Source organism: Dama dama, chromosome 33 (assembly GCF_033118175.1).
Source record: "Dama dama isolate Ldn47 chromosome 33, ASM3311817v1, whole genome shotgun sequence".
Classification (NCBI taxonomy): domain Eukaryota; kingdom Metazoa; phylum Chordata; class Mammalia; order Artiodactyla; family Cervidae; genus Dama; species Dama dama.
The window spans coordinates 4,973,983-4,997,576 of NC_083713.1; the positions used below are offsets into that span (position 1 = coordinate 4,973,983).

Genomic DNA, 23,594 nt, shown 5'->3' on the forward strand with positions numbered 1-23,594 from the left:
ATCCAGTTGGTGTCCTGAGAATTGGAGAATTGGTTACTGGTATGGAAAAACCACACACATTTGGTGTCAAAAGTGAGTAAAAACAGCTCATGTGGGTCATTCTCTTTTCTGAATATGATTTTGAACCTGGCTGTTTTTTTTCTGTAGGTGAGAAAATGGCATTTGTGAAGAGTGGATGGTTGCTGCGACAGAGTAAGTATAGGACATGAGCCCCTTGTGGTTTAGAGTTGCCTTAGGACTCATCTTTTATTTCTGTGGCTGATACTGCTGACGTTTACAAATAAATAACAAAGTCTTATTAATGCTGTTGCTCTGGATTTCCTCTTGCAGATTTTTAGATTTCTGTGAACTGTTTTTCAGCACACATAAAGCTGCTTCTTGGTTGCTGCCTTGACAGAAACCAGGGGATAGTAGTCCCTGCTGATTTTTCTTACTAGCATTCTGTATTATTAATGGCTGACCTGAGGTTCTTAAGTCTATCCAAGCTGAGCTGGTATATTACTGTGGAGGTACTGCTTACTGTAGGAAATAGCTGTCTCATCTAGGAATTGAATAGTGATGAGATTCTGAAATACTGCAGTCTTCAATTATAGATTAAGATTTGACCTGAGGGAGTGCATTTACCTAAAACCAAATCTTTTTTTATCTCCAAAAGGACTCTGGAGAAGAGACTCAGTTCTTTTCCTATGAGATTGAGTTCATTTTCTTAGACTCATCTCTATGGGCCTGACAGTCTAGTCTAGGATTCTGCAGTCAGGGCTTTGATGGCAGGTGTGATGCTTGGCTGGCGCTCCCCAGCCTAGTGATTACACCTGTCTGTATTTGGGTGGCTCTCTTCAGTAGTTTTTGCACAGCTCAGGTGCTGCCAGTCAGATGGATACTGGATGCCAGTTATTTATCAATTTGGGCAAGTGCTGTGGTTGCCCCTCTCAACAAGGTGGGTGCTTGATAGTGGTCAAAGAAATTCGGAAGGCAGCTGTGATGAATATTCTTTTGATACCTGCAGTGGACATGGGAGATATGGAGAGGCACATGCAATGGAATTTGTGCACATTGGCCAAGAATTGGGATCTATAGAAACAAAAGATTAGGTATAGATAGGTATAGATATGGTGCAGGGATGACCTTTAGTTTTCCTTTTTGGCTGACAGGAAATTAGAGTTTTATAAAGTTAAATGCCTAGTCCAAGATGACAGATGAAAGGATGCATTCTTGCAAACTGATGGACTGTGATGGATGCATGCTGGATGGGAGCCAGGCCCTGGGAGTGGGTGTGTCCAGCATCTGAGCCTGCCTCTGCATAGCCTCAGGCAGGGAAACTCTCCTGCACTGTGGGCTGTAAGGGAAGGTGAATGTTAGAGAAAAGTATACATGAAGGCCTTTCAAGAAAAAGAGAAAGATATTTTCCAGAAGAGGAAGGTATTACTGTTATTTCTAAGTAGAGAGTTTATAGTCCAACATTTTCTAATCAATCTAGCAGTTAGATACTGCTCAGAAGGTTTAGATATACCACATGGAGAGTTAAATGCTAGACATGTTTCATTAGCTCAAAATTTATTCAGCTTTTTTTTCTTCTTTTATGTTTTGAAACTTAAGTTGGCAGCGTTCTCAGTAGGAGTGAAATTCTCATCTTAGCGTGTGCTGCCTGCAACCCTGGTGCAGCACGAGTGTTCGTGCAGTCCGGGTCTGCTTTCACTTCCATTTTCATAGACTGCCCTGGGCAGGCAGATGCAGGTATACTTTTGGAGCAAGAGGAAAGTTTCTTTCGTTTCTGTTACCTGTGAGTCAGAGGACAAAGTCTTTGCTTTTCCACTCAAAGCCAACATTTCCACTTTTTTCAGGTACTATTTTGAAGCGCTGGAAGAAGAATTGGTTTGACCTGTGGTCAGATGGTCACCTGATCTATTATGATGACCAGACTCGGCAGAGTGTAGAGGATAAGGTCCACATGCCAGTGGACTGCATCAACATCCGCATGGGACATGAATGTCGGGGTAGGTGGTTTGCAGTGTCCAACTTCTGTCACCTACCCGTCCCCATTCTTGGTGGGAGTGGTTCCTCTTTCTTAGCCATTTTGCTTTCATTTACAGATCAGAGAAGGGTTTCATGTAGGCAGAGGTAACCAGATGAAACCAGACACCTGGATTATAACCCATATGGGGCGGCAGATTAATTTTCTCCTCTGAATAGACCCATCAGTCCACATTTCTGTTCTCTCTCATGAAGAAAGTGGTGGAGAACTAAGGAATCAGAGTGCTGGGAACCCCAAGCAGGATGGAGCTACTCTAGGTAGTTAGATTTTGTGACTCAGAAACTGGCTTATTGATAACAGCTCCAGTTTTTTAAAATCTGATGTCTTTCCTGGAGTTACCTCTTATATAAATTTTGAAGGAATAGGTTTTTAATAAGCACAGACTTTTCTGTTTCTAATTAATGGCATATGTGGACTTCCCTGTTTGTTTTATTAGCTCTGGAGTACAGAGTCCACTGTAGTAACCACTGGTGTTATAACATCCTGCCCATATAAGTTCTTGAAACACAAGTTTCTATGGACTACTTGTTGAAATTCTTACTTGAACCAGGCTCAGATATCATAGGTCTTATACTTCTTGGTGTACACAGATATGCTTTATTTCTTTTTATGAGTTTTTTTGTTTGTTTTAAAAAAATATTTATTTATTTTGGTTGTGTCGAGTCTTAGCTGCCGCACGTGGGATCTTTGTTGCGGGTATTTTGTTGCAGCATGCAGACTTCTCTCTAGTTGTGGTGCATGAGCTGTAGAGTGTGTGGGCTTAGCAGTTGCGGCGTACCGTCTGTCTGGTTGTGCCACACGGGCTTTTGGTCGGGCTTAGTTGCCCTGTGGCATGTGGGATCTTAGTTCCCTACCCAGGAATCAAACCCCCATTCCCTGCATTGGAAGACAGATTCTTAACCACTGGACCACCAGAGAAGTCCCAGAGATACTTTGAACATCTGATTTTCACTTCTAAAGCAGCGATGTAGTTTGATGCTTCCTGTGAATTAAAGAAGTAAGTATTCTAGTAACTGATGCTTTGCAACACTTTTCATTGTGCTTATTCTTCTAATGTCTGGGCTGTTCTGTGTATTACCATATGTGGATGCCCTCTTGGAGAGGCTTTCTTGTTTCTCCTGTAGGAAGTTTAATTAGTACGGAGTAATGATTCATGTGTTTGGTTCTGTAGGGCAGAACAAAGATGTTTTATAATTACAGTGTTCTGAAGTACTGGTCCTTTGCTTATCTGAGCTATTAAGAAGAAATCCTTGGGGGAAAAAAGTGGTGTTAATATTTCTATATATTTTTTATAGATATTCAGCCACCAGATGGGAAGCCAAAAGACTGTATGCTGCAGATTGTTTGCCGAGATGGAAAAACCATCAGTCTTTGTGCAGAAAGCACAGATGATTGTTTGTAAGTTTTTTCTGATGTGTTTAACTTAAAAAGTACTTTCTGTTTTAATTTCCAGTTGCAGGAAAGGAAAAGAATGGGAGTTAAGTTTTCCTTTCGGCAGCAGAATAAGTGACTTAGAGGTGTGTGAGATAAATGTTAACAGTGTCTTAGTCCATGTCTGATGCCCTGATGCTAGCTTCTGCCTCTGCAGTGTCCTGGTATAGTGAGTATGGCAGAAAGTATTAGATATAGTCACTTTGCATTCTTTTCTCATTAGTAGATGTGAATTGAATGATGGGCACGACTAAGTGGGTTCTTTTTTTTTTTTTTTTTAAGTGGGTTCTTAAATCTTGTGATATTTTTGGCTGTGCTGCCTGGCTTGTGGGATATTAGTTCCCTAACCAGTAATCAGACCTGGGCCCACAGCAGTGAGAATGCAGAATCCTAACTTGTGGACTAGCAAGGGATTACCATTAAAGCTTGTTATTGTAATGTAAATATCTTTTTAAATAGCACTGACATCTGTATTATATAGCCTTTTCTGTCTTTTGATGGTTCTTACTCCTATTTGCTCTCTCTGAAGAAAGAGTATAGAAATACAAGAAGGAAAGCCCAACTTTATTAGTTCTTATCCCTTAACATCCCATAACATCCCATTAATGTAGGACGAGAATCTTGAAAACTCTGATTTTTTTTTTTTTTTTTTCCTGTCCACACTTCACCACTACCATAGATTAACTCTGGACATTTTGAGAAGTCATTAACAGAGATTATAATAATATTCCTGTATATTAAAATATTCATATGTATATGACATTTTTATAAAATCCAGGTGGCCAGTTTGTTAGAGTGCCTGACCCTGTATTTTACACATATGCTTACCCTCAATATAGGCATGCTAAACTCAAGGGTTTATTTTAAATGCCAGATGTAGTTTCTTTTTTACATTCTTATTTAGTGAATGATGAATGTCATTTTCTGGAAGAGGTGTAGCTTTCATAAAGACGAATGGAGAAATGAACACATCTAGTCAGTTTGCTACTTTCTTATAAATTGGATCTATATATATTTTTACTAGTTAATCATTTAAGCTTATGTATATTGAATACTTACTTTGGTCTGGGCTCTGTGCTGACTGCTTTATATATGTTGTTTAATCCTCACTTTATAAAGAGGATTGTTGTTGAGTCGCTCAGTTGTGTCCGACTCTTTGTGACTCCATGGACTGCAGCACACCAGGCTTCCCTGTCCTTCACTGTCACCCAGAGTTTGCTCAGACTCATGTCCATGGAGTCGATGATGCCATCCAGCCATCTCATCCTCTGTCGTCCCCTTTTACTCCTGCCTTGTCTCTCCCAGCTTCAGAGTCTGTTCCAGGAGTCGCCTCTTTGCATCAAGTGGCCAAAGTATTGGAGCTTCAGCATCAGTCCTTCCAATGAATATTCCATGAATATTGATTTCCTTTAGGATTAACTGGTTTGATCTCTGTGCTATCCAAGACACTCTCAAGAGTCTTCTCCAGCACCACAGTTTGAAGCAACAGTTCTTTGGGCTCAGCTTTCTTTATGGTCCAACTCTCGTGTCTGTACATGACTATTGGAAAAGCCATAGCTTTGACTAGATGGAACTTTGTTGATGAAGTGAGGTCTCTGCTTTTTAGTACACTGTCTAGATTTGTCATAGCTTTTCCTTCCAGAGACCAGGCATCTTTTAATTTCATGGCTGCAGTCACTGCAGTGATTTTGGAGCATGTGGGATCTTCCTGGAGCAGGGACTGAACCCATATCTCTTGCATTGGCAGACACATTCTCAACCTCTGGACCACCAGGGAAGCCCCCTCCCAGCAATCCTGATTCCAGCTTTGGATTCACCCACACCAGCATTTTGCATGATGTACTCTGCGTATGAGTTAAGCAAGCATCGGTGACAACATACAGCCTTGACGTACTCCTTTCCCAATTTTAAACCAGTCCATTGTTCCATGTCCAGTTCTAACCATTGCTTCTTGGTCTGCCTGCAGGTTTCTCAGGAGACAGATAAGGTGGTCTAGTAGTCCCCTCTCTTTAAGAATTTTCCAGTTTCCTGTGATTGACACAAAGGTTTTAGTGTAGTCAATGAAGCAGAAGTAGATGTTTTTCTGAAATACCTTTGCTTTTTATGATCCAGTGGCTATTGGCAGTTTGATCACTGATTCCTCTGCTTTTTCTAAATCCAGCTTGTACATCTGGAAGGTCTTAGTTCATGTACTGTTGAAGTCTAGCATGAAAGATTTAGAGCATTATCTTGCTAGCATGTGAAATGACTGCAATTGTATGGCTACCTTAGAATGGCTGTTACCAAAAAGACAAAACATACAAGTTGTTGGGTGAGGATGTGGAGAAAAGGGAGTCCTGTGCACTTTTGGTGGGAATGTAAATTTGTGAAGCCACTATGGAAAACAGTATGGAGGTTCCTCAAAAAACCAAAATAGAACTAGCATATGATTCTAAAATGCCACTTTTCAACGTATATTTGAAGGGGATTAAATGGTTGTGTTGATGAGATAGCTGCACCCTTGTGTTTCTTGCATTATTCATAGTAGCCAACACATGGAAACAACTTAAGTGTCTGAAGAATGAATGAATTGGCAAATAAAATGATATATATACAAATACACACAGACTTGCACATGTGTGGGCAATGAACTATTAATCAACTATAAAAAAAGAAACGCTGCTTTCACAAGTATATAAATGGATCCTGAGGGCCTTATGCTAAGTGAAGTAAGTTAGACAGAGAAAGAAAAATGACTGTATTTCTCACTTATATGAAGAATCTAAAAAAGCCAGACATGACTGAACAACTAACACTTTCATTTTCATAGAAGTGGAGAGTAGAATGGTGTTTACCTGTGGTTGAGGGAAATGGTGAGATGTTGGACAAAGGGTATAAGCTTCCAGCTGTAAGATGAGTAAGTTCTCGGCATCTCTTGTATAGCAGTGATTATAATTAATAGTTCTGTCTCATATACTTGAAAGTTAAGATAGTAGACTTTAAATGTTGCCACCAAAGAAGTAAAAAATTAATCACGTGTGTAGGGGTAGAGGTACCTTATTGTAGCAATCAATTTATGTTATATGTGATTCAGATCATCATATTGTACACCTTAAACTTAATTTGTTATATATCAGTTTCTCAAATACCAGCATTATTTTTAAGTGCAAAATACTGCTGACCTTCTAAATCTCATATGTGGAACTTTATGTAGCCATTTAAAAAATCAAATATTAATAGATCTGTGTGTATATCATGACCTGATAAAGTATAGGTTTAGTATAGTTAATTAAGCATGGTGCATTTTACATTTATTAAAAAGTGAAGGACTTCCCTGGTGGTCCAGTGGTTAAGACTCAATGCCTCCACTATATGGAGTGTGGGTTTGATCCCTGGTCAGGGAACTAAGATCCCACATGACCGTGGCTCAGCAAAAATTAAAAAAAAAAAAGGAAAAACTTTCATATAGGTTATAGTTTAAATATTACATATGTATCAATACTGTAGATTTTTTTCTTTACATATTATATATTCCTAGTGCATGTCTTAAGTGAGGTGACTGAGTGAGTCTTGAGGCAAGGGCTAAGTTCAGTCGTTCAGTTGTGTCTGACTCTTTGTGACCCCATGGACTGCAGCACGCCAGGCTTCCCTGTCCATCACCAACTCTTGGAGCCTACTCAAACTTATGTCCATTGAGTCAGTGATGCCATCTAACCATCTCATCCTCTGTTGTCGCCTTCTCCTCTCGCCTTCAATCTTTCCCAGCAACAGGGTTTTTTCAAATGAGTCAGTTCTTTGCATCAGGTGGGCAAAATATTGGAGTTTCAGCTTCAGCATCGGTCCTTCCAATGAATATTCAGGACTGATTTCCTTTAGGATTGACTGGTTGGATCTCCTTGCAGTCCAAGGGACTCTCAAGAGTCTTCTCCAACACCACAGTTCAAAAGCTTTGGTGCTCAGCTTTCTTTATAGTCCAACTCCTACATTCATACATGACTACTGGAAAAATCATAGCTTTGACAGGACGGACCTTTGTTGGCAAAGTAACATCTCTGTTTTCTAATATGCTGTCTAGGTTGGTCATAACTTTTCTTGGAAGGAGCAAGTGTCTTTTAATTTCATGGTTGCAGTCACCATCTGCATTGATTTTGGACCCCCAAAAAATAAAGTCTCTCACTGTTTCTATTGTTTTCCCATCTATTTGCCATGAATTGATGGGATCAGATGCCATGATTTTCCTTTTCTGAATGTTAAGTTTTAAGCCAACTTTTTCACTCTCCTCTTTGGCTTTCATCAAGAGGCCCTTTAGTTCTTCGTCACTTTCTGCCATAAGAGTGGTGTCATCTGCGTATCTGAGGTTATTTATATTTCTTCTGGCAATCTTGATTCTAGCTTGTGCTTCATCCAGTGCAGCCTTTCACATGATGTACTCTGCATATAAGTTAAATAAGCAGGGTGACAGTATACAGCCTTGAAGTATTCCTTTCCTAATTTGGAACCAGTCTGTTGTTCCATGTCCAGTTCTTACTGTTGCTTCTTGACCTGCATACAGATTTCTCACGAGGCAGGTCAGGTGGCTGAGAACCCCATGAACAGTATGAAAAGGGCTAAAAGTCTATTATTAAAACAAGGTTTTTGAAAAATTCCAATGCCACTGCAGGTTTGAGAACCATTGAGATAGATGTTGGGTTGTTGCAAATAAAGTACCTCTTTCTTTTTCTTTTCTTCAGGGCCTGGAAGTTTACACTCCAGGATTCCAGGACAAACACAGTAAGTTGCTAATGGCAGTCACTTACAATGTTTTCTCATAGTCTTGCTGTAAAAAACAGGAGAATAGGAGGGTAAGAGGAAAATGGGGGAAGAGGGCTTTTTTTTTTTTTTTTAGGTCACCTGGCCCTGAATGAGCAAGCAGAGATAGACAGGCTGTGTTTCACTGACAGTGAGGAAGCTGGATTTTGGAAAACATTTTGGCAGGAGCCGATCTAACACAGGCACATTGATCCCAGTGTTATTTTTTAGAAATGTCTGTATCTCACAAAGATTTACAGCACTTTGAATTCTGCAGTAGTTTGCAGAGAAGGTACACAAGGGATTACAGGGCCCTTTTCATGTATAGCATCTCAGCCTGTGAAATAGACATTTTTGAGTCTTGTACTTGTCTCTAGTTTCTTTTGACTTTAGGAGGTAACTGAGACAGTAAACCCCATTTGTAAAGGCTAGTGGTACCATCTTTGTGTCTGTCAGGGAGTCAAAGGCAGTTCCCTCTGTGGTCAACATTTTCTTTGATTCTTCAGATAGGATTTTATTTTTTCCTTTATTTCTCTAGGAGGAAAAGAAACAGATAGATGGAGCTTTTTAAATGATTTGTACAGGTGGTAAAAGAAAGTAAAAAGACTTAATATTCAAATGCTATTTTTTACTGCTTTTGTTATCTCAGGATTATTTTTCCTCCTAAGCTTACTCTAAAACTCCCATTACCTTTTCTTTGATGAAAATCCTCTACTCAAATGGAAGTTATTTAGTATTGATGATTCATAGGGACAAGAGCCAAGGTGATTCTCTATGTGGATTGTTTTTAAAGGAGCACATATATTTTTGTTTTCCACTGGGGGGTAATTTAATGAAAGATTTAAGAAGTTTTTAATGTAGAAACCAGATTGTGAGTGCAGGACATATCCCTGCCTGCTACATTTTAGACTGTAGGACTTTTATTTGTGAACAGAAGGCTTGTTGAGAGTGGGTAACATCTGTGAAAGGGCCTGGGTGGCCCTGGAGGCTCTGTGGCTCTCTTGGGCAGGGAAACCTTTTTTACCCCCTGCTGGTGACTGGGGAGGACCAACCCTCTGTACCTCAGAGGGTGCTGAATGCAGGGTGGCGGCAAGGAGAAGGCCATCTTGCTAGTCAGTGCTTCTCAGAGAGTTGTTATATTTCCTCTTCAAAGATCAACTTTTTGGCCTTTAATTTTTCTTTTTTTCCCCACAATTTCTCTCCTCTCAAGGCTTATGTTGGCTCAGAAGTCATGTATGATGAGACAGCTGTGGCTTCCTCTCCACCTCCTTACACAGCGTATGCTGCACCAACCCCTGAGGTAGGGAGCAGATCTTCACTTTACAGAATCCACCTGAGGGAAACTTGGGGTCTCTGTGCTACCATCCTTTTAAAACTGAAAGAAAGATTAAAAAAAAAACTGAAAGAAAACTCTGAGAAATCAGAGAAATTAGAAATGTACTTGAAACCCTTTTCTTCTTTAAGCTTTTTTCTATATTTAACAGATTATCTATTGTCGTCTTTTGCTTTCATAAAACAACTGCTTTATATAATCTTCACGTTCATATTTTCAAGATAGACCCAAAAGTGAATCATGGTATTAATAATATGATTCTGATTATATAAGTTTATATTTCATTTTTTTACTTGAATACTCTTTATAATCAGAAAAAAATGCTTTTTTAATTTGAAGAAACAAAACCAGAACCTTAAAATCACATGCCAAATCCCTTTGGTTGTGTGCCCTAATAAGAGGTGGCAGGTGTTCAGTGCTGCATATAGAAGTCTCAGTTGTGGGAGGCACTTTTTCTTTTTTTTTTTTTTCTTTTTTTCACTTTTAATTTGGAAATAATTGTAGACTTACAAGAAGTTGCAAAGATAATATGGAAAAATCTCATGTACTTTTTACCCTGTTCCCCTAGCTGTTACATGGTAAATAAAATCAAAACCAGAAGTTTGAAATTGGTATAGTGTTTATGTCTGATTCTGTCATTTTATCATGCGTGTAGATATGTATATCTACTACCTCATTCAAGATGTAAAGCTGTTTATAATATCCTCTTCCTACTGCTGCTGCTAAGTCGCTTCAGTCGTGTCCGACTCTGTGCGACCCCATAGACGGCAGCCCACCAGGCTCCGCCGTCCCTGGGATTCTCCAGGCAAGAACACTGGAGTGGGGTGCCATTGCCTTCTCCAGTGCATGAAAGTGAAAAGTGAAAGTGAAGTCGCTTAGTCTTGTCCGACTCTTAGTGACCCCATGGACTGCAGCCTACCAGGCTCCTCCAACCATGGGATTTTCCAGGCAAGAGTACTGGAGTGGGTTGCCATTTCCTTCTCCAATACATGAAAGTGAAAAGTGAAAGTGAAGTTGCTCAGCCGTGTCCGACTCTTCTCGACCCCATGGACTGCAGCCTACCAGGCTCCTCCGTCCATGGGATGCTCCAGGCAAGAGAACTGGAGTGGGGTGCCATCGCCTTTTCCGCCTCTTGCTACTACACTGTCTTACAGTCACACCCTCATTCCCCTTCCTTAACTGCTGTCGATCACTGATTTGTTGGCCATCTATATAATTTTGTCTTTTCCACAGTGTGTGTAAATAGAATCATATAGTGTGTGATCTTTTGAGTTTCATGTTTTTACTCAGCACAGTGCCCTTGATTCATTTTTAAATTGCAACATTCAAATTGTTGCATGTGTCAGTAGTCTGTTCCTTTTTATTGCTGAGTGGTATGCCATGATATGAGTGTACCACATTTTGTATTGAGAGACATTTACCTGTTGGGGGACATTTTGGTTGTTCTAGATTTTGGCTGTTACCAGTAAACCTACTGTGAACACTCATGTACAGATTGTTGTGCAGACATAAAGTTTTATTTCTCTGTAATAAATGCCCAAAAATGCAGTTGCTAAGGTCAGTATATTCAAGTATATGATTAGTTTTTTAAAAAGCTGGCAAACTACTTTCCAGAATTTTTCTGCCATTTCACTTTTCCATCAGTAGTGTGTGAGCGAGTCATTTTCTCTGTATCCCACCAGCTCTTGGTATTGTCGGTGTTTTTTATTTTAACTGTTCAATAGGTGTGTAGTGATATTTCTTTGTGATCTTAATTGCATTTCCCTAGTCGCCCGTGATGCTGAGCGTCTTTTTGTGCTTATTTGCCGTCTGTATATGCTGTCCAAGTAAACTGTGTCTTCATGTCTTTTGCTCAGTTTCTAATTGTTTTAATTATTTTTTTATTGTTGAGTTTTGAGAGTGCTTATATATATGTTTGAGATTGGAATAATCCTGTCAGATATGTGATCTGTAACATGTCTTTTTATCCTCTTACAGTGCCTTTCACAGTTTTTAATACAGTGTAATTTATTAGTCTTTCCTTGTGTGGACTGTGCTTTGTTGTCACATTTAATGCTTCACCTAGACCATGTTTCCCGAGGTTTTCTCCTGTGTTATCTTCTGACAGTTTATAGTCCTCGGGTTTACATACAAGTCATTTCCAGTAGCAGTGAAATTTTTTTTTTAATTTATGTATTTACTTATATTTGTTTTTGGCTGTGCTGGGTCTTCATTGCTGTGTGTGGGCTTCTCTCTGTGGCAGGGGAAGGCCATTCTAACTGCAGTGCGTGGGCTCCTCATCATGGTGACCTCTCTTGCTGTGGAGCGTGGGCTCCAGGGTACGCTGGCTTCAGCAGTCGGGGCACGTGGGCTCAGCAGTTGCAGCTCCCAGGCTCTAGCACGCACACACACACAGCACACACGCAAGTAAAGCTTGTGCTCATGTGCTCAGTCGTGTCCGACTCTCCTGCAGCCCGTGGACTGGAGCCCTCCAGGCTCCTCCGTCCATGGGAATTCCCAGGCAGGAACACTGGGGTGGATGGCCATTTCCTTCTCCAGGGGATCTTCCTGACCCGGGGATGGAATCTGTGTCTCCCGTGTCTCCCTCGTGGCAGGTGGAATCTTTACAGCTCAGTAGTTGTGGTGCATGGGCTTATTAGTCTTTTTTCTTTCAATGTATGTATTACTTTGAAGCGTGTTTCTCACAGACAGCGTGTAGTTTCTTGTAGGCAACATGTAGTCGGGTCACCCCTCATCTGACAAATTTTATCATGTAGTTGGTGTAGTTAGGACATTTACGTTTTTATTGTGTGAGTTTAAGGTGTACTGTGTTACTTTGAGGCCTTTATATAGTGTAAATGAGTGCCAGTGTGGCAATGTTTATTACTTTACATAATACAATATGATATTACTGTCTCTAGTCATTATATGGTGAATTGTATCTCGAAGTTTATATAATACTTGTTTCCAAGTTTGTATCAAAGCACATCAGTCATCCTTTCCTGTAGATCATTTACATATAGTGTGATTTTGATACATTAAGCATGCTGTTTTATTGTTTGTGTTTTTGGTTCTATTTTTCATATCTCTGTTCTTTGACTTAAGCCTTTTGTGAGTTATTGGAACATGTCTTATTTTGTTTTACTTATTTTTATTTTTTTCGGCTGTACCACACAGCTTGTGGGACCTTAGTTCCTAGACCGGGGATGTGACCTGGGCCCTTAGCAGTCAAAGCATGGAGTCCTAACCACTGGATCACCAGGGAATTCCCATAGAACATGTTTTAGAATTATTTTGATTTATCTGTAATGTTTTGAGTTTCTCTTTGTATTTCTATTAATATTTTAGTGGTTGTTCTAGTTATACATATATACGTGTTTTTCAGTCAAATGATCACATTTTATCAAGTGCAGTGAGTGTCAAACCATCGTGTCTATAATTGTATTTATTTATTTTTGGCTGTGCTGGGTCTTCGTTGCTGCACAGGCTTCTCTCTAGTGGCAAGTGGGGGCTACTCTATAGCTGCGATGCGGAGGCCTCTCACTGCAGTGGCTTCTCGTTGCAGAGCAATACCTCTGGGGCGTGGGGCATCTTTAGCTGCAGCACACGGGCTCAGTAATTGAGGCTTCTGGGCTCTAGAGCACAGGCTCAGTAGTTGCGGCGCGTAGGCTTAATTGCTCTGTGGCATGTGGGACCTTCCCAGATCAGCTATTGAACCTGTCTCTCCCATATTGGCAGATGGATTCTTTACCACTAAGCCACCAGGGGAGCCCAAACCGTTACCTCTAAGTTCCCGTTTTCTCTCTCGTTTTATGGTATCATTGTTTTAAGTATTTCTTTTACATGTATTGAGAATCAGATGGTGTATAAAAAAATATGGCTGTCAAACTTAGAAAAATAAAGATGTGGTTTTTATTATATTTACATGTATCCCGGTGTGACCATCCTTTCTTACCTCCTGATGTTTCCAGATTTCTTTTTTTATCATTTACTGTCTGTTTAGTGAACTTCCTCTGGTCATTTTCTTAGGACAGATCTGCTAGCAACAAATTCTCCATTTTCCTTCATTTGAGAATGTCTCAATTTCATCTTTTTCTCTGAAGAATGTTTTTACTAGTATAGAATTCTGAGTTGACATTTCTTTCATCACTGGGGAAATGTGTGCTTTATCCTTTGGCCCTCCTGATTTCTGATGAGAAATTTGCTGTCATTTGAATTCTTACCCTTAAAGGCAGTGCATGGTTTCTGCTTGCTCTCTTTGTCTTTGGTTTTCAGAAGTCTGCCTGTGAAGTGTATATTTGGGGGTTAATCTTATTTGGTGTTCATTCAGTTTCACACAGGTTTATGTTTCTTGCTAAATTTGGGAAATTTTAAGCCATTATTTCTGGAATTCTTTTTAGCCCCGTCCTCTTTTGTCTTCTAAAACTAATGACACAGATGTTAGATGTCCTACATGTTTAAAAGTTTTTGATCTTTTTTTTTTTTCTTTAATCTGTTTTTTCTCTGTTCTAACTGGGTAATTTCTACTCTTTATATTCATGTTCATTGATTATTCATCATCTCTATTTGTTGTTGAGTCTCTTCATTGAACAATGTATTATTTTTTTATTTCTAAAATTTTTATTTGGTTATTCTTGATATATATCTTTATATAGCTTTTGCAGAGACTTTTCTGGTTTTGTGAAGACTTGCTGTGTTTGTTTTAAATGTATTTCAGATGTATCCTTGATCACTTACTGAAATATTTTAATGGCGCATGCTTGCTCAGTCTCTCAGTCATGTCTGACTCTTTGTGACCCCATGGACGATAGCCCGCCAGGCTTCTCTGTCCATGGAGTTTTCCAGACAAGAATACTGGAGTGGGTTTCTATCTTCTATTCCAGGGGGTCTTCCCGACCCAGAGATTGAACCTGCATCTCCTGCAGTGGCAGGCGGATTCTTTACCACTGTGTCACCTGGAAAGCCAAGGTCATTACTACCTGTCTGTAATTTCTCTTAATGGTAGCTGCTTTAAAGTCCTTCCTAGGTAATTCCAACATCTTTGTTATCTTGGTGTTGGTCTCTTTTGTCTTTTCTCATTTCAGTTTGAGATCTTCCTGGTTCTTGGTATGACAAATTACTTTTTATTAAAACCTGGAAAATTTAAATAGTATAAGACTGAATCTATTCAAGTCTTGCATTTTAGCAGAGCTCCTTCTAATGCTTCTCTGGTGGGTGAGGCTTGCTTTGTCTCTTCCACATAAGGGGTGGAAGTCCAGGTTTTCCACTGGATCCCAACTGACTGTGGTCCCTTGTCACTGCCAGCAGGGCTGGGGATTCAGGCCCTTCTCTAGGTCTGCTGACACCAGCCTGCCTGGGAGTTGGAGGGACTTTTTCTGCTGTTTCCCATAAGCCTCTGTGTAATGCGTAGCCATGGTTACTGGTAAGAGGTTGTGAACGTACTTGTTCTCCACTGTCTCTATTGGTTCTGCTCCAGCAGGATGGGAAGGGGCGCCTTGCTTCCGCTGGGCGAAGATGGGGGTTCTGGCTTCCCGCACGGTCTCCACTGGCACTGGCATGGGACTGGGGCTGCCATGTCTCTGTCTGACAGGGGTGGTATTTCCAGCTTCCCACGTGCCCTTCTCTGACACTGTTCACGACGGGCTGGGCGAGAGCCTTTCTCCAAACTTGACTTCGCTGGTGGAACTAACAGCTGTTTTTGTGTTTGGCTGGAGTGGAGCAGTTATTGCCTAAAAATGGTCTCTCTTGCTAGATTACCCTTTTCCTTCCCAGGTTCTTTGGGTAGACCCAGCAGGCTTTCTTTGAGGCAGACAAAGAAAGGTCTGCACATACTGACATTTCTATGTTGCCACTTCTACATTATCCAATCTAGGATGTAGGAGGCAGAAAGAAAACCCAGGGGACTCACTGCACGTCCTTCTTAGGGTCATGAAGTCAGCAGACAGTTGACCGCCTTCTCTCCACCTTTCAGAGTCTCCTTACGTTTGTTGTATGTGTAGTGTCCAGGGTGTTCAGTTGTATACAGCAGGAAGAATAGGGAAAACATCTGCATCTATTTTATCTTCCAAAGGCATAAATCCTGTCTCCTGCTTTTGTAAGATAACAGACTCAGATCTCCATATGCATTTGCCAGGCTGCAGCCTTTGTCACATAGGAACAATAATTGTAATTGTCTTTAAGCACATCTACCTTACCACCAGCTGTGAGCTCCTAAGGGAGGCCAGGCCTTTTGTCTCCATGCTTTCGGGTTCTTTACTTGGTCAGTGGAAGCAGTCCACTGCTCATTTCTGGCTGTGTGCTTTCATAGGCATGTCCTGTTGGAAAACTGCCAGTCACCTGTCCAGGCCTCAGTCTCCAGACTCCTTAGTAGCCTCAGTCTTTTATACTCTCCTCACAGAAACCTCTGGAAACTGGACTGGGGAGGGTTTTGTGGGAAGGGTTTTGCCACTAGTTTGGCTTCACCAAGAGAAAACTGACGGATCAATCTCATTTATTACTTAGTCCAAACTGATCATTTTCAAGATGAACAAAATAAGGCCTACAGTAGTTAGATAGATGACTTACTGAAGGTCAGGATAATGGTAGAGCTGAATTGAAATTGGAGTCACTGGCAAGTCCAGTTCTCCTTTTTGTTGTATTTTTCTGCCTTCTTTATTTTACAGCCTGAAAGTAGATTTCAGTTATGGGTTTGTATTTTTAGAACCTTAAAGTATATAAGCACACTGTCTAATATTCTTTACTTTTTTAATAGACTGTCAAACTTTATAGACTGGAACTTGGAGAACCAATTTTTTTTTTTTTCATTTATTTTTATTAGTTGGAGGCTAATTACTTTACAATATCGAAGTGGGTTTTGTCATACATTGACATGAATCAGCCATGGCGTTATATGTATTCCCGATCCTGATCCCCCCTCCCACTTGCCTCTCCACCCGATTCCTCTGGGTCTTCCCAGTGCACCAGGCCCGAGCACTTGTCTCATGCATCCAACCTGGGCTGGTGATCTGTTTCACTATAGATAATATACTTGTTTTGATGCTGTTCTTTTGAAACATCCCACCCTCGCCGTCTCCCACAGAGTCCAAAAGTCTGTTCTGTATATCTGTGTCTCTTTTTCTGTCTTGCATACAGGGTTATCATTACCATCTTTCTAAATTCCATATATATGTGTTAGTATGCTGTAATGTTCTTTATCTTTCTGGCTTACTTCACTCTGTATTCAGTTTCATCCATCTCATTAGAACTGACTCAAATGAATTCTTTTTGATGGCTGAGTAATATTCCATGGTGTGTATGTACCACAGCTTCCTTATCCATTCGTCTGCTGATGGGCATCTAGGTTGCTTCCATGTCCTGGCTATTATAAACAGTGCTGCGATGAACATTGGGGTGCACGTGTCTCTTTCACATCTGGTTTCCTCGGTGTGTATGCCCAGAAGTGGGATTGCTGGGTCATATGGCAGTTCTGTTTCCAGTTTTTTAAGGAATCTCCACACTGTTCTCCATAGTGGCTGTACTAGTTTGCATTCCCACCAACAGTGTAAGAGGGTTCCCTTTTCTCCACACCCTTTCCAGCATTTATTGCTTGTAGACTTTTGGATAGCAGCCATCCTGACTGGCATGTAATGGTACCTCATTGTGGTTTTAATTTGCATTTCTCTGATAATGAGTGATGTTGAGCATCTTTTCATGTGTTTGTTAGCCATCTGTATGTCTTCTTTGGAGAAATGTCTGTTTAGTTCTTTGGCCCATTTTTTGATTGGGTCATTTATTTTTCTGGAATTGAGCTGCAGGAGTTGCTTGTATATTTTTGAGATTAATCCTTTGTCTGTTGCTTCATTTGCTATTATTTTCTCCCAATCTGAGGGCTGTCTTTTCACCTTGCTTATAGTTTCCTTTGTTGTGCAAAAGCTTTTAAGTTTCATAGGTCCCATTTGTTTATTTTTGCTTTTATTTCCAATATTCTGGGAGGTGGGTCATAGAGGGTCTTGCTGTGATTCATGTCGGAGAGTGTTTTGCCTATGTTCTCCTCTAGGAGTTTTATAGTTTCTGGTCTTACATTTAGATCTTTAATCCATTTTGAGTTTATTTTTGTGTACGGTGTTAGAAAGTGTTCTAGTTTCATTCTTTTACAAGTGGTTGACCAGTTTTCCTAGTAGCACTTGTTAAAGAGGTTGTCTTTTTTCCATTGTATATCCTTGCCTCCTTTGTCGAAGATAAGGTGTCCATAGGTTCGTGGATTTATCTTTGGGCTTTCTATTCTGTTCCATTGATCTATATTTCTGTCTTTGTGCCAGTACCATACTGTCTTGATGACTGTGGCTTTGTAGTAGAGTCTGAAGTCAGGCAGGTTGATTCCTCCAGTTCCATTTTTCTTTCTCAAGATTGCTTTGGCTGTTCAAGGTTTTTTGTATTTCCATACAAATTGTGGAATTATTTGTTCTAGTTCTGTGAAAAATACCGTTGGTAGCTTGATAGGGATTGCATTGAATCTATAGATTGCTTTGGGTAGTATTGCCATTTGACAATATTGATTCTTCCAATCCATGAACACGGTATGTTTCTCCATCTGTTCGTGTCCTCTTTGATTTCTTTTATCAGTGTTTTATAGTTTTCTATGTATAGGTCCTTTGTTTCTTTAGGTAGATATACTCCTAAGTATTTTATTCTTTTTGTTGCAATGGTGAATGGTATTGTTTCCTTAATTTCTCTGTTTTCTCATTGTTAGTGTATAGGAATGGAAGGGATTTCTGTGTGTTAATTTTATATCCTGCAACTTTACCATATTTGTTGATTAGCTCTAGTAATTTTCTGGTAGAGTCTTTATGGTTTTCTATGTAGAGGATCATGTCATCTGCAAACAGTGAGAGTTTCACTTCTTCTTTTCCTATTTGGATTCCTTTTACTCTGCTCTGATTGCTGTGGCCAAAACTTCCAAAACTATGTTGAATAGTAGTGGTGAGAGTGGGCACCCTTGTCTTGTTCCTGATTTCAGGGGAAATGCTTTCAATTTTTCATCATTGAGGGTAATGCTTGCTGTGGGCTTGTCATATATAGCTTTTATTATGTTGAGGTATGTTCCTTCTATTCCTGCTTTCTGGAGAGTTTTAATCATAAATGGGTGTTGAATTTTGTCAAAGGCTTTCTTTGCATCTATTGAGATAATCATATGGTTTTTATCTTTGAATTTGTTAGCGTGGTGTATTAGATTGATTGATTTGTGGATATTAAAGAATCCTTGCATTCCTGTGATAAAGCTCACTTGGTCATGGTGTATGATTTTTTTAATATGTTGTTGGATTCTGTTTGCTAGAATTTTGTTAAGGATTTTTGCATCTGTGTTCATCAGTGATATTGGCCTGTAGTTTTCTTTTTTTGTGGCATCTTTGTCTGGTTTTTGAATTAGGGTGATGGTGGCCTCATAGAATGAGTTTGGAAGTTTACCTTCTGCAATTTTCTGGAGGAGTTTGAGTAAGATAGGTGTTAGCTCTTCTCTAAATTTTTGGTAGAATTCAGCTGTGAAGCCATCTGGTCCTGGGCTTTTGTTTGCTGGAAGATTTCTGATTACAGTTTCAATTTCCTTGCTTGTGATGGGTCTGTTAAGATCTTCTGTTTCTTCCTGGTTCAGTTTTGGAAAGTTATACTTTTCTAAGAATTTGTCTATTTCTTCCAAGTTGTCCATTTTATTGGCATAGAGCTGATGGTAGTAGTCTCTTTTGATCCTTTCTTTTTCAGTGTTGTCTGTTGTGATCTCTCCATTTTTGTTTCTAATGTTGTTAGTTTGGTTCTTCTCTCTTTGTTTCTTAATGAGTCTTGCTAATGGTTTGTCAATTTTGTTTATTTTTTCCAAAAAACCAGCTTTTAGCTTTGTTGATTTTTGCTATGGTCTCTTTAGTTTCTTTTTCATTTATTTCTGCCCTAATTTTTAAGATTTCTTTCCTTCTACTAATCCTGGGGTTCTTCATTTCTTCCTTCTCTAATTGCTTTAGGTGTAGAGTTAGGTTGTTTATTTGACTTTTTTTTTGTTTCTTGAGGTAAGCCTGTAATGATGTGAACCTTCCCCTTAGCACTGCTTTTACAGTGTCCCATAGGTTTTGGGTTGTTGTGTTTTCATTCATTTCTATGCATATTTTGATTTCTTTTTTGATTTCTTCTATGATTTGTCGGTTATTCAAAAGCATGTTATTTAGCCTTCATATGTTTGAATTTTGACCAATTTTTTTCCTGTAATTGAGATCTAATCTTACTGCACTGTGGTCAGAAAGATGACTGGAATGATTTCAGTTTTTTTTAATTTTCCAAGACTAGATTTATGGCCCAGGATGTGATCTATTCTGGAGAAGGTTCCGTGTGCGCTTGAGCAAAAGGTGAAGTTGATTGTTTTGGGGTGAAATGTCCAAAAGATATCAATTAGGTCTAGCTGGTCCATTGTGTCATTTAAAGTTTGTGTTTCCTTGTTAGTTTTCTGTTTAGTTGATCTATCCATAGTTGTGAGTGGGATATTAAAGTCTCACACTATTATTCTGTTACTATTAATTTCCTCTTTCATACTCGTTAGCGTTTGCCTTATATATTGCGGTGCTCCTATGTTGGGTGCATATATATTTATAATTGTTATATCTTCTTCTTGGATTGATCCTTTGATCATTATATAGTGTCCTTCTTTGTCTCTTTTCACATCCTTTATTTGAAAGTCTATTTTGTCTGATGTGAGTATTGTGACTCCTGCTTTCTTTTGGTCTCCGTCTGCATGAAATATTTTTTCCAGCCCTTCACTTTTAGTCTGTATGTGTCTCTTGTTTTGAGGTGGGTCTCTTGTAGACAGCATATATAGGGGTCTTGTTTTTGTATCCATTCAGCCAGTCTTTGTCTTTGGTTGGGGCATTCAACCCATTTACATTTAAGGTAATTACTGATAGGTGTGGTCCCGTTACCATTTACTTTGTTGTTTTGGGTTCTCGTTTATACAACCTTTCTGTGTTTCCTGTCTAGGGAAGATCCTTTAGCATTTGTTGAAGAGCTGGTTTGGTGGTGCTGAATTCTCTCAGCTTTTGCTTGTCTGTAAAGCTTTTGAATTCTCCTTCATATCTGAATGAGATCCTTGCTGGGTACAGTAATCTAGGTTGTAGGTTATTCTCTTTCATTACTTTAAGTATGTCCTGCCATTCCCTTCTGGCCTGGAGGGTTTCTATTGATAGATCAGCTGTTATCCTTATGGGAATCCCTTTGTGTGTTATTTGTTGTTTCTCCCTTGCTGCTTTTAATATCTGTTCTTTGTGTTTGATCTTTGTTAATTTGATTAATATGTGTCTTGGGGTGTTTCACCTTGGGTTTATCCTGTTTGGGACTCTGAGTTTCTTGGACTTGGGTGGCTATTTCCTTCCCCATTTTAGGGAAGTTTTCAGCTATTATCTCCTCGAGTATTTTCTCATGGCCTTTCTTTTTGTCTTCTTCTTCTGGGACTCCTATGATTAGAATGTTGGGGCGTTTCACATTGTCCCAGAGGTCCCTGAGGTTGTCCTCATTTCTTTTGATTCTTTTTTCTTTTTTCCTCTCTGCTTCATTTATTTCCACCATTTTATCTTCTACCTCACTTATCCTATCTTCTGTCTCCGTTATTCTACTCTTCGTTCCCTCCAGAGTGTTTTTGATCTCATTTATTGCATTATTCATTTTTAATTGACTCTTTTTTTATTTCTTCTAGGCCTTTATTAAACATTTCTTGCATCTTCTCAATCTTTGTCTCCAGGCTATTTATCTGTAACTCCATTTTGTTTTCAAGATTTTGGATCATTTTTATTAGCATTATTCTAAATTCTTTTTCAGGTAGATTCCCTATCTCCTCCTCTTTTGTTTGACTTGGTGGGCATTTTTCATGTTCCTTTACCTGTTGGGTATTTCTCTCCCTTTTCATCTTGTTTAGATTGCTGTGTCTGGAGTGGCCTTTCTGTATTCTGGAGGTCTGTGGTTCCTTTTTATTGTGGAGGTTTTACCCAGTGGGTAGGGTTGGACAATTGGCTTGTCAAGGTTTCCTGGTTTGGGAATCTTGTGTCAGTGTTCTGGTGCGTGGAACTGGATTTCTTCTCTCTGGAGTGCAATGGAGTGTCCAGTAATGAGTTTTGAGATGGGTCTATGTGTCAGGTATGACTTTAGGCAGCCTGTATGTTGACGTTCAGGGTTATGTTCCTATGTTGCTGGAGAATTTGCGTGGTATGTCTTGCTCTGAAACTTACTGGCTCTTGGGTGGTAGTTGGTTTCAGTGTAGGTATGGAGGCTTTTAGACGGTCTCTTATTACTTAATGTTTTGTGTAGTCAGGAGTTTTCTGGTGTTCTCAGGTTTTGGGCTTAAGTCTCCTGCCTCTGGATTTCAGTTTTATTCTTCCAGTAGTCTCAAGACTTCTCCAACTATACAGCACTGATAATAAAACTTCTAGGTTAATGGTGAAAAGATTCTCCACCGTGAGGGACACCCAGAGAGGTTCACAGAGTTACATGAAGAGGAGAGGGAGGAAGGAGATAGAGATGAGCAGGAGGAGAAAAAGGGGGACTCAAGAGTAGAGAGACAAATCTATGCAGTTGTCTGTTCCCAGAGTGTTCTCCGAAGCCCAGACACCCATAGAGATTCACAGAATTGGATTGGGAAGAGAAGGGGAAAGGAGGAAATAGAGGTGTTCTGAGGGAGAAAACGGAGAGTAAATTGGGAGAGAGTAATCAACACACTCCTGAATAAAAATGGGAACTGAATATTGGATTCTTAAATGTCCAAAATTTATATCACATACTGAAAAACAAAGATTAAAAATCTAGAGTAGAGGTTAGACCTTAAAAATACAATATTAAAAACCAAAACACAAAACATTTTAGAAATATATATGAAGTTTGGTTTAAAAATAGGGCTTCTCTTTTTTTTTTTTTTGCAAGGTCATAGTGAAATGAAAATGAAAATTAAGAAATAGAGATGAGTAATACAGGACTTTAAAAGGAAATAAAAGTAAAAGAAAAAAAAAAGAATAAAAGAGAAAAAAACAAGAAAAAAATTTTTTTCCTAATTAAAAAAATTGTAAAAATCTATGAAAAGGAAAGTTAAGGAGTAATGGGGGAGTAATAGGGAACTTTAAAAGAAAATAAAGGAGAAAAAATAAGAAAAGAAAAGAAAAAATTTTTTGTTAATTAAAAAAAAAAAAGTAAAAATATATGTAGGAATTTCTCTGGAGCTGTTGCGGTCAGTGTGGGTTCGGTTCAGTTTCAGATAGCTCCTCGTTCCAGCTTACACTTCTCCATATCTACAGGCCCCTTCCGGTGTAGTCGGTGTAATCTACAGGGATTTTAATCTGTTGCACCGGTTGCTTCTGAAGCGGTTCCCTTTGTTTATTTGGCTTCTGTTTACCGGCCTCTTCGGTGCTTAATTTCCACCCTGACACAGGCGGGCGGAGGTGGACTCTTATTCAGGTAGCTAGTTCCGTCTCTCTGCGGGGAGGGAGGGGCGCTGCTTTCCGGTCTACGCTGCTCAGGCTCCCGGCTGTTCTATATGGAGCGCGCCCCGCGCTGCGCGAGGTTCCAGCCCTCGGGTGTCCCACAAAAGCGCGGAAGGAAAAGCTGGGCCTGCTCTCTGTGCCTTCCCCGTCAGAGCGGTCCAGGCAGCCAGGAGCTTGACGGGCGCACTCTCCCCAGGTGTTGCGCGCCCACTCCCTTCCGCGGACCCAGTCTCAGTTTCCGCCGGCGCCAGTCGGGTGCGCGCGCCCTCTGCCCTCCGCGTCCCCAGTCTCAGTTTCCGCCGGCGCCAGTCGGGTGCGCGCGCCCTCTGCCCTCCGCGTCCCCAGCCCCAGTCCCCGCCCGCGCCGGTCGGGTGCCTGCGCCCTGTGTCTCGCCGCGACCCTCCCTGCGGATGTCGACCATCCAGAATCTCAGGAGGTCTTTGATTAGAAACTGGGGCCTGTTTGCAGTGCGGCAGGGGATGCGGTCCTTGGGATTAAGCCTGCCCCTTTCCCCTCCCCCCTGACTGCTGCCTCCGGCGGGGCTGGGCCGGTCTGCAGCCGGCTAGCTCCTCTGGAC

At 40.2% G+C, this 23,594-nt stretch overlaps 1 protein-coding gene across 2 annotated transcripts in view; it reads left to right on the plus strand.

The window, feature by feature from the left end:
* The window catches only part of PLEKHB2 (pleckstrin homology domain containing B2), a 53,961-nt gene that overhangs the window by 15,742 nt on the left and 14,625 nt on the right, over positions 1-23,594 (plus strand). For both annotated transcript variants that reach the window (XM_061135689.1, XM_061135690.1), the window contains exons 2-6: positions 148-192; positions 1,842-1,994; positions 3,328-3,430; positions 8,173-8,212; positions 9,441-9,530. In XM_061135689.1, the coding sequence (XP_060991672.1) occupies positions 156-192; positions 1,842-1,994; positions 3,328-3,430; positions 8,173-8,212; positions 9,441-9,530 (423 nt within the window). In that variant the 5' untranslated portion in view covers positions 148-155. The remainder of the gene's footprint in view (positions 1-147; positions 193-1,841; positions 1,995-3,327; positions 3,431-8,172; positions 8,213-9,440; positions 9,531-23,594) is intronic.